Source organism: Polypterus senegalus, chromosome 18, assembly GCF_016835505.1.
Source record: "Polypterus senegalus isolate Bchr_013 chromosome 18, ASM1683550v1, whole genome shotgun sequence".
Classification (NCBI taxonomy): Eukaryota; Metazoa; Chordata; class Cladistia; order Polypteriformes; family Polypteridae; genus Polypterus; species Polypterus senegalus.
Genome location: NC_053171.1, coordinates 34,087,455 through 34,098,872, shown reverse-complemented (window position 1 = coordinate 34,098,872; position 11,418 = coordinate 34,087,455). Strand labels below are relative to the sequence as shown.

The following is an 11,418-nucleotide window of genomic DNA, read 5'->3' as shown; positions in this document are numbered from 1 at the left end:
TCCTCCCACCGTCCAAAGACATGCAGGTTAAGTGCAATGGTGATCCTAAATTGTCCTTAGTGTGTGTGCCCTGCAGTGGGCTGGCGCCCTGCCGAAGATTTGTTCCTGCCTTGTGCCCATTGCTTGCTGGGATTGGCTCCAGCAGACCCCGTGACCCTGTGTTAGGATATAGCAGGTTGGATAATGACTGACTGACTGACGGACCCTGCTGTTTAAATAAGCACCTTGAGTATAGGAGAGGCATTATAGAAATAAAATGTATTATTATTTTTATTATTATTAAAGCCAGCTATCAAGGCAAGGCTTTGCCCTTTATGTCACACAGACTCTTTTTAACGGGCATGTTTTGATACCTTAATAAACCGCATTCTTCCTCTAAAACACAGATTTCTCAAAGTGGCCCAGAATGCACCAAACTTTCACCAGTTTACTTTTTGTAATATCAGTCATTATCGTCATATTGTCATCATTGTTATATATTTTATTGTTACAAAGGCTTGTTTACAAAGAAACATTTAAGGGGCTCCATTTGATCTTTCTCCAGGAAACCATGCTTTCAGGAAGCTGGCCAGGCCCCTGGTACGCCACAAATAAGGAGTAAAAAAACAAAGGGGTAAACCTCCCCTTAGAAGAGGGTCTGCCATGCCATTCTATCTAGCCAGACTGAGTACGTCTCAATGAGAGTGTAGAACGACCTGTAAAGACCCACTACACTGGCTACGCATGCTTGCACAATCATAATAAACAGAAGCACCGTTAACAAAACATTCATAAATCTGCTCTATCCAGTTCAGGGTTACGAGGGTCCAGAGTCTATCCTGGCAGTATTAGGCACAAGACAGGGAACAGCCCTAGACACGAGACCAGTCCATCATAGGGCCCACTGACGTATTCACACAAACACTTGGGCCAGCTCCGAATACACAACTGACCAATCGCAAACACCTTTAGGACTATGTGAGGAAGAACAGGGAGCCCACTGGAAACACACAGACCAATACATTTCACGAGCAGGCGAACTCCACGCGAGACAACATCGACATGCAGCTGGACAGCACTGTGCAATCCATCACTTCTGAGTGAGTCCGCTCAATGTTTGTTTTTAGTAGTGTATGAATATTATAATATAGCATATAAGATTATATATAATTTATTTACACCACTATTATATTTCAGTGTATTGACATTTACAGCACCTTCTTTGCCAAGCATAGATTTATCATTTAAAATTTACTGGTTGTCTTTCATACAAAAAAGGAGCTGGAATGAAAGATCAGGTTGAAGCAGAGTCTTCACAATAAAATCAAGAAGGAAGCTACAATGCAGCCTGACTTGGCTTGTCACTATTTGCCCCTTGCAGAGGGCACACATGCGGTCATTTTGGTACATCAATAATTTCAAAAAGTAAGCCTTGTGAAACATGATAAAAATTTCAACTAATAAAATAAATCAGAAATTTTTCAATTTCAGCCACAGGAAAGAATCTGCTCTTATTATACGCCCTGTGAGGTTATTTCTGATTCTGAAGAAGAACGGAGGGAGTAGCACAACTATAATAAAATATGTTTTCTGGTTTAAGAAAAAAAAAAAAACATAAAGACAGTAAACAGTATTGACACAGATCCCGAAAAGCATTAAAATTATCTTGTGTCTGAAATCAGACTGAAAAACATTTCAATTAAAAAAAACCAAAATAAATGTAAGCAATAGTATCATAAATGCTGAAAGTCACCTTAGATAAAGATGTCAGCCAAATAAGTAAAAGTAAATGCAATACTGACAGTGAAATCAAGCACATCTTTAACTTACATAAGAACTGCTTTCCTGAAAGATTTACAGCCCTAGATTTCAGTTTAAGTCCATAGAGCTCGTCACATAAACATACAATACAGTACACGTTACTAAAGTGGCAGACGTCACGCAAAATACAAGAGTTAAGGGTCACAGACACATTAGCAACACATGAGAGGGTCAAAGTGAGGGTGGATGTAAAGTACGCTCGGTCATATACTGATGCGGATCAATCGGCTCCATTCCTAAAAGACTTGATATGTGGAATTTACTTAGAGACTATTTTTTTCCATAAAATAATTAGCTGTTAAAAATGGATTTATTTTCTTTGCAGTTGTACAGCTAAGGTTCAGCAAGGATGAAACTATTGTCTTTGTACAAATATTGATTTAATGACGAAAAAGTGGTAACATAGTCCTAGTCAAGCAAAAATGAAATGAGATATACTTAAACAGCAGATTGGCCTGCATGTGTCGGAGATTCTACATTCAAATAATGTTATAATGAAAAAACTCTCTCCAAATTCTGCAGCCCCCTACTTGAAAAGTCAAAACTGGGATTGGAGTAAAACAGAGCCCTCTCTTGGATGGCATGTAGATGGCACCACTGGAAGACTGCCACCTAATTACCCATGGTACTTGTATACGGCTCCCATCACACAACAGGACACACAAACTCCCAGACTATCACTTTTCTCTGCCTTCTCCAAGAATTTGGCACTTTCCTTTTCAGAATTTTATTCCACAAATATGTACGGAGAGGCCACAAATTACTAGTAACCACCTCTTCCATGCCATGGCCAATTCTAACTTCATAGATAAAGTGGCCTGCAGGTCCTAGAAGGCTACTATGAGGAGATGGGAGTCTAACTAGCTTCATTATCCTGCCTTAGAAATGTAATGCAACATTTGTTCTATAATTGATATAAACAGCTAGCTAAGAGAAATCAGCAGCATTACCTACAATGGAAATAGCAAAGTTAATAACTCCAATACTGTCTTTACCACAAACCCAGGCAGTGAGTGTAGATGCCTCCAGAATAATAAACTTTGGTTGACCAACAAGCAACTCCTTTACCTGAGTGCAGTAGTCAATCCTCTCTAAAATGGTGGAGAAGTTGGGCCGGTGCTCAGGGCAGTGCTGCCAACACTGGGTCATGATGCGGTAGCTGCAAAAGAGAGTCATTTGTGTCAAGGATATCCATTTTTCCTCTCCATGTGTGCCCATGCTGTCGTAAAAGAGCTCCAAAAGTATCAGAAAGGCTCTCAGACTAGCACCACTACATGCCCACAAACTTGCAAGTACACTGAAGTGACATTAAGGCTATTGCCAGTTGTAAAGAACTTCATGAATCATGTCCTCGCCCACAAGTAAAAACCCACTTGAATTACTTACACTGGACCAGGACATCCCTTAGGAGGGTCCATTCTTCCCCCACTTGTAACAAATTCCAGAACCTCTTGGTTTGTCTTGCAGGGGTATGGCATGTAACCCAAAGAGAAAATCTCCCAAAGAAGAACCCCAAATGACCTGAAGGGCACAACAGAAAACTCTGATGAAAGCACAGCTAGCAGAAATACATACTGTATGGATCCCACCACTAGTTAAACAAACAGCACAGGAAAAGCTTACCAATTCCTCACATTGTTGTGGCCAGGGTGAGCTAATGCAATCTGCCTGGTAAACGTCCCAGCAGATCTTCAGACTTGCTTTTTACCCAGGGCTTGCACATTTCTGATATTTGTCTAGGTTTTAGCTAGAGTCTGCTTTTGTGACCACTGAGCCAAGGCAGTTCCCCTCCTTCCTGGTTCACCAACTGTCTGCCTGTCTCTCATTTATAGCTAAATCATCTGATACTTGGCACCAAGGGCATTGACTCTTACCATGTGTCTGTTTTAGAAGTGAAAACTCCCTCCAAAAAGGCTTCAGGGGGCATCCACTTAACAGGCAACATTGCTCGTCCCCCTTTCCGATAGTAGCTGGCTCTGAGGGGGCAAGAAACATGAAAGGCATAGAATGTAAATCAGCATCTCCATAAGAGTATGACAATTATGTTAGAATTAAAATCAATCCTCTGTAAACATTTCAAGCTTCACGTCACCCTGACTGCCCCATGGTCTTTGGAGCTATGTTAAACTTCTAGCATAGTCCGAGTGTTGAGTGTGTGTTTGCTCTTCCTGTGTCTTTGTGAGGTTTACAGGTACTGAAGTATCCTCCCACATCTCCAAGGCCACTCTCATTTTATCCAGTATGAGTATGTGTGGGTAGGAATAAAAGTAGGATTAGTTCAATTTAAACAGGGTAGACTCCAGTTCACTGCAACCCAAAAACTGGATAAGGTGGATTTGGCACATGGATACATGAAGGTTTTATGGGCTCTGCAGGTGGATTGTACAGTACTTAGTATTGCTCCCTCACTGCTTTGGGGACTCAGATTCAATACCTACTCTATTCATCATCTGCATGGTGTCTGCGTGTGGTTCACTGACAAAAGCGTGATAGACATATGTGCCCTGACAAAACCGCGACCGACAAACCCGATAACTGGTTTTCGATAAATGTGCGCCGACAAAATTGCGAGAGAGGCCAAGAGAGTGGGAAGCCCTTGCTGCAATTCTTCCTATATATGCAGGGCATGATCTTAAGGACTATCTGCATGCCGTGCTGATGACATGCTGCGTCTCATAATATTGACTTCTAAAATAAACATTATATATACTTAAAACTAGTAATTCATATTTAATGAAACTTTTGCGATTTTGTCGGCACACATATGTCTATCGCGCAAATGTCGGGTCACACTGTGTGTTTGTGTTCATACCAGCTTTCTCTGAGTGTTCCAGTTACCTTTCCCATCAAAAAGATGAGTGTGTTTAGTCTGGCCAGTAGAATGTCAGCAATCTGTTAAACGTCTTGTGCTCTATATCCTACGTAAATAGCAGGTGCCAGACAGTGTAAATTTATGTTTAAAGAACGCAACATGAAATCATAAGTTCACAGGTTCAGATCTATCTGCTAAATAACCAGATATCCCTGAAAAAGTTGTTAAGTTTTAAGTGTCAAAATGTTGAATCTCAATGTTTATCCTTTATTTAGAATCAAGAATGATCAATTGACTATACATTCGGAAAGATGACATATGCTGAAAATATGAACTCATAACTCATTTTACAATTCCCTAGAATTGCCAACTGTGGAGAATACAGGACTGACTGACTGACAGGACAGAGTACCTGTAAATATCGCGAGCCATCCCAAAGTCACCAATCTTGGCTACTCTTCCAGATCCGGCGCAAGTCAGAAGACAGTTCCGAGCAGCAATGTCTCTAAAACAGTGAAACAAAAATTATAAGAGCTCGAGGATGCGTGAAAAGAATATAGACTCTCCAATCAGAGCTGCACTCTGGAGGCCACACGTTATAACGCTTAGTAATCTACAAGCCTGGCCACAGAGTAACCACAGAATGCTGCGACCAACTCACTGGAACGTGTTGGCGCCCAACTTTACAAAGGTCACTCTTGTGTTTACCATCTAGGCAGGGCACAAGAAAAAAAATGTCTGTTGCAACTGCTGGCTTCAACTAAGCCCAACTCCCTCCTTCTCCATACCGGTGAATAAAGTGATTCTCCTCCAAGTACTTGCAGCCACAGGCAATGTCCCGTGCCATGTGTAGCAGGTCCAACATGCAGAGTGATGACTTTTGTGTCTGCCAAGAGAAGAGATACAGTCAGATTAGGAAGACCACGATTAACTAACATGGCATCTTTCCACAGTCAGCACCTGTTTAACACCTTTCACTGTTGGGCATTTCAGCTGCTGGACTCAGGGAGCCAGTGGTGGCATTGAACTGGCTACCTTGTGCTTTCAGGTGTGAAGTAATCAAGCAACCTTTATTTTATTTATACATTTTCAATTGAAGTACTTGCCAAGCACTTTTCATTGGTATGATTGCGTTCATTCGTATTTTTGAAACACCAGCAAATTATGTGACATTTTCAAGGCCACTCAGGATGTCAACTGTGAGCTTTAAACGCAGTGTCATAGATGGCCGGCAGCTCAATCCGGTCGGGACGTTCCAGGAAGGGAGGAATGGAGAAGGGCAGCCTTTTCAGGATACTGCCTCCCCCAGGACGCTAGGTGGCAGCTCCCCTGGAAGGTAAATGTACCCCAGATTCCCGCAGGACATCATGGGACGTTGAGTCCATTATCTCAGCCCTGTTGGATGCCGCCAGGGGGAGCTCCTAAAGGACATGGGGATTCTTATTTTTCATACAACCCGGAAATATTTCGGCGTCACGAGGACAGAAGCCCACAGTACTTCCGGGATATTTGAGGACTGATGATGTGCCGTTTGGCCCGGAAAAAGAGAAGGAGCACTTCCGGGTCAAGGAATATAAAAAGGACTGTTGGAGACCCAGCAAAGAGAGCCGGAGTTGGGAGGTTGGGTGACGAAGCTGCTGGGAGTGGAGGATTGTTGTATTGTTATTGATTATTGTTATTAGATAGATAGATAGATAGATAGATAGATAGATATACTTTATTAATCCCAAGGGGAAATTCACAATTATTATTGAGTATTGGAGAATTGTGGAGTGCACGGTGCTTTGTGCACTTTATTTTAAGAAAATAATTAAAAACACTTCTTGGTGCTTTTACACGTGTGTCTTGGACGTCTGTCTGTTGGGTTTTACAAGCGACCCCTAGCGTCCACAGCAGTTACCTTGTGCTTTATATGACCAGTGTCAATCAATTAACCATTTTTCATAGATTACTTTTGTGAAGTGAGTACTTTTCATATATGACATATTAGTATAGTACATTTTGTTGTATCTCTGTCTGATACTGGGTCACCAGTGGCCCAAGTGATTTGCTGAAGGTTACCAGCAAGTCGATAAGTAAGTGAGTGCTAAACTGTCCATCTTGTGCTTTACATGGATACTCTATTGGGCACTTGAGCAGGGCCCTTAACCTTCAGTTGCTCCAGGGGCGCTGTACAATGGCTGACCCTGTGCTCAGACCCCAAGGGGTATGCAAAAACTAATAACTAATATTGCCTAATTCCTAATATGAGAAATTATATAAGGTGAAATAAAGAACAAAAAATATATATATATTACTAATCAAGTAACCTTTATTACCTTTCCACAGTGAATATCCATTGTAATCTCTTCTCTCTTATAAGATAAACACATATGTATTTCTACAACTGGAGTGCCAGCAGCTTAACAGATTTTCTAAAGGTCAGCCAGGGAGCCGTTGGTAGGGCATTGAACCAGATGCACTGTTGTTTACAAGGACATGATCACCAGCACAAGCTACAGTAAGACACCCTTCCATGTCTGCACAGCTGAAGTACAAGATGGGTATGGGTGACTTCATCAAGATCACACTGTGAATGAGTGCCAGTCATTGAATCAACAACCTACTAGCCATTAAGGTGCACCACCACAAAGAAGTACAAAGAGTCAATAAATAAACCTGTTGAAAAACACAAGTGTAGAAGCTGTAAGCATATATTACAAGAAAGGCTGCACAAGGGACTAAAACTATTAGGTGGGTGCTACAATACTCTGAGCACATGAGAAACTGATACTAGCACAGGGCAGGCTGCTAGACCCTAGAAGGGAAAGCAGTAGTGATGCCCACTGGCAAAAGGGCTGTGGGCAAATCAAGCAGGGCTGGCATTAGCATGTTGTGGTTACAGCAATGGTGTCTTGGCTGGTCAGGTGCAGGATTAGGATTACTGGGCACTCACCAGTCGAGGTCTATTTTGCCTTAGGAAGCTCTTCATGTCACCACCAGTCATCAGCTCAAGCAGAATGAAGCGTGGCAGTGTCTGCAAACTCACTCCAATGCAGCGCACAATGTTCTGATGGTTGAACTTACTGCAAAGACATTCCAGAAAGCAGCTTATCACAAAGATTGATGGAGACCAACGAATTGCAAGGGTGATGAGGGGGGGACATACTATGTAAGTGTGATTTAAGTTAAAGCAGCATATTTTTGTCATACTCCCCCAGTAGTGGGATGTTCTTACCTCATAATGAGAGCCTCCATGAGAAAATCCATCTCATCCTGCTCAGAACAGATTGCTGGGAGTGTCTGTAAGTGAGATATCACACTCATCCACGTGTCTTCACATCTACAGTGACCTCCATAATTTCAAATAACTCGATGCCACAAGAAGGGTCACCTTCTGTTCAGGCTGCATTTACCCATGCTTTCACTCTGTCCCTTTTGAAGAGTCCCAATGAAGTCTTACCTTGATTGCAACTTGCAGTGGGCCACTTTCTCCTGGAATTCCCAACACGCGGCCCTCGTATACCTCACCAAATGCTCCATGACCTAGGGCCCTGGTGGGAAGAAATGAACATAAAAATTAAATCAAATGTATGTTCTTCGATATTTGATTATAGAAAATCTTGATATAATTTTAACATGTGATCACCAGGTTCACCGTTTTGGGACTAATACTCATAGCTGCTGGACAAGGCAGAACTCTTAAATAATTAAGAGGAAGAAGCAGGGAATGGCTAAGAAAACACCTTTTGGGAACAACTGGTCTCTTGATCCATACCAAAAATCTGAAGGAACAGCTCCTTCCAGTTAGTCCTCTTTCTGATGAATGGAGTCATTTTACTGGTAAGCAAGAGTGTCATTGCCTCATGGTTACTCTTAAATTGGACCGGTCAATTCAGTTGTTTTATGAAAAAGCAGAAACATCGAATTACACCATAGTCAACTTACACATTAAAAGGAACACCTCACCCAAAAATGGTATTTTTTATATGTTACTTACCCCATGTAGTTTGTAGTGATGGGCAAGAAAACATTTTAGTGCCAAGTTTCCATGCAGAATGGAGAGAAAAAAGTTTGAAACCATACAAGCCAGTGATGACCAATGTCATATAACAGTAAATGTTTAAATAAATAAATAACCTGAAGCTTCTCATGTTGCAAAAATCCATGCCAGTTGTCCAGTCGTATGCTTAAACTGAATTGAAGATCTGCCTCTCTCCCTTATTCAAAGTTCAAGTGTCTTATGTTCAGTTCAAGATTTCTGTAGCAGAGCTACTGAAAATGATCTGCAATTCCCAGCAGCCACAGAAGTGTTGCATCTTTGGGCAGCTTTAATTGTTGCTGCTGGGGGAAAGAAGATGAGGCGCAGCATTTTAAAGTAAGCCGTAAGACACCAGCAGGATCGTAATCACCCCTCAATCGGATTACAATGACATTCTCCGTAAGTTACTGTTGGATGTGCGCTCTTGTATTGTACCTGCTTGTTTTTGTGACTCTGTCTGAGCTGAAGTCGTCTTCGTCTGTGGAGCACTTCCAACTTCTACAAAGTAAACAACCCCATCATGGTAAAGCAAAACTTTACGTTACATTACATTTAAATGGCTGTTCAGTTGGGATCTAATTTCATTTTTCACAGTAATCTGCATTTGTGTGTTTGGACTTTGTCGTGAGTGTTTACTGTTTATCTGTTGTACCTCATGGTTTGTCAGGTTTCTTTTCCATCTCTGTTACTCTTTGCTGTTGGGCTTTTTTAAATGGGTTTCTGCAGGCACATTATATGTTTAATTGTTTAAGCATTCATCACTTATTCAATGCATTCAATCATTGTTTTGTTTAATTAATGTGCTATGTTTCTGTGTCTGTGATTGTGTGTAAGCTGAGTTAAGGCTGGCTTCCCCTACATAAAATAAAGAAATCAACATTTTATAGAGTAACAGTCTGAGTCCGGCCTCGTGGCCACAACAAGACAATGCCAGGTGGATTTGCGTTTCTTGTTAATGATGTGTGCCAATTTTTCCAGGACTAAATATGAAGCAACATTCTAGGAAAAAATGTATATGTTTTGCACATTTTGAACATAAGAGTTTATAACAGACATGTGGATTATGCCATATAAGTCGTGTCAGAGTCCTTTTTTCCCATGGATGTTTTTTTTTTTACATTGTTTGCCATTTTTCAGCATTGGTCACCATTGGCTTCTATTATGTCATTACGTTTTATATCTATATTCTGCATGAAAACATGAGACTACATTTTTTCTTTCCTTGGGATGAGTAATGTATCTATCTATCTATCTACTACAAAACTACATGGGGTAACATATTAAAAAAAATACCATTTTTGGGTAGCATGTTCATTTAGCTTTGCTTGAACAAGTGTCCTATAATTTGAAGGCAAAGACAGGATGAACAAGTAGGCACTGGCTGATGGAGGTTTTTTCAGCCTCCTTACCTGAGAAGGGAGATGTTTCTACGTGGAACTTCTTTCAGGTCTCCTAGAGATGTTGGCTTGCCTGCAAAGCAGTAGTTGGGATTGTAGTCGGTCATAATGATGGAAGTGCGGATCTTACTCAGCTTGTACTCGGGGCTCTGCAGACGCATACGGACAGCTTCTAGCTGGCTCTTCTTCCTGTAGTAAACTATGTGGGGTGTGTTGGGGGTATTGGGTGACGCAGGAGAGAGAAGAGTAAGAGGAATGGCAATAAATATTTCTGGTACATCTTTTTCAGATCATCTTGATTTCCTTAGGATTCTTAGTTTGAAGAACTTGGGCAAGCCATCTTTAGACACTTGAGGCTAAGGAAAGTGTGCCCAATGCCCTAATGCTGGCTGAATAGAAAGCTTTTACCCTAAGAGTTATGTTCAGAGCCCATTTCTTGGACTTTCTGGTGCCTCTAAGCCAGAGGTCCTGAAGTTTGGTCCTGCAGGTATGCAGTAGTTGCACTTTTTTGTTAAAAGTCAACTTTTGCTAATAATAATAATTATTCTATTCTATAACTTTTAATCTGCCACATCAGATCATTCTAAGATAGTGTTTCCCAACCTTTGTGGTGTCACGACCCAGTTTTTCACATGCCAGTAGGTTGGCCCCCTCCATGAATTTGGGTCAATCATCTCAGTGAGAGTGTGGAGTGCTCCCCCTTAGTGAATCAAGCACAATCGTCAAAGCTTGAGGGGTGGGGGGTCGTGGGGTTTTGTCTGGAGACGGCCTGCCTGCAATGCTGCCATGGCCGACCAATGGACTAGTGGACCATGACCCACAGTCTGAGAAATGCTGCTCTAGGATAAAGAAAGAAATGTCCACCACAACTGCTGGTTTCAATAGCTTAACTCCCTATACCTCCGTACTGGCAGATTTTCTTTCCCGTGACTATCATGCAGATTTGTAATTCTAGTGGAGGGCTTTGCCGCATGATCACGGCGTTTCAATGGTTTTTCACCTTAGTGACTCGAGTGTGATCTGTTGCTCTGAAATGAGCATGATCATTGAACCGGTGGATGGGATTTTCACCCAGGATAGGCCGTGATCCACCACAAAGCTGCCAATGGGAATTGAGCAAGATCGTCTATAGAAGGCAAGATTTGATGTGGGGTCGGCTGCAGCCCACCTGCAATGCTGCCTTGGGCCATGGTCCACAGGTTGGGAAACACTGCTCTGGGATGAAGAATATGTGCTAATTTCACAGCCAAACTCCCTTCACCTCCATATTGGCAGATTTTTTTTTTTCTGAGAGTATCATCGATCTTATTTGTATACTAAAGCAGTTTTTGTAATTTGAAATCCTCCAGGGGTTTTCTCTTCCATTTTTTCTAATTAAAACATATACT

General features: G+C 41.6%; 1 protein-coding gene across 2 annotated transcripts in view; it reads right to left on the bottom strand.

Annotated features, from left to right (window-relative positions):
* Nucleotides 1–11,418, bottom strand: part of ltk (leukocyte receptor tyrosine kinase) — a 165,662-nt gene that overhangs the window by 4,877 nt on the left and 149,367 nt on the right. For both annotated transcript variants that reach the window (XM_039741471.1, XM_039741472.1), the window contains exons 20-28: nt 10,043–10,229; nt 8,055–8,145; nt 7,830–7,894; nt 7,548–7,677; nt 5,401–5,498; nt 5,025–5,117; nt 3,675–3,776; nt 3,187–3,321; nt 2,869–2,959 (exon numbers count right to left, since the gene is read on the bottom strand). In XM_039741471.1, coding sequence (XP_039597405.1) covers nt 2,869–2,959; nt 3,187–3,321; nt 3,675–3,776; nt 5,025–5,117; nt 5,401–5,498; nt 7,548–7,677; nt 7,830–7,894; nt 8,055–8,145; nt 10,043–10,229 — 992 coding nt within the window. The remainder of the gene's footprint in view (nt 1–2,868; nt 2,960–3,186; nt 3,322–3,674; nt 3,777–5,024; nt 5,118–5,400; nt 5,499–7,547; nt 7,678–7,829; nt 7,895–8,054; nt 8,146–10,042; nt 10,230–11,418) is intronic.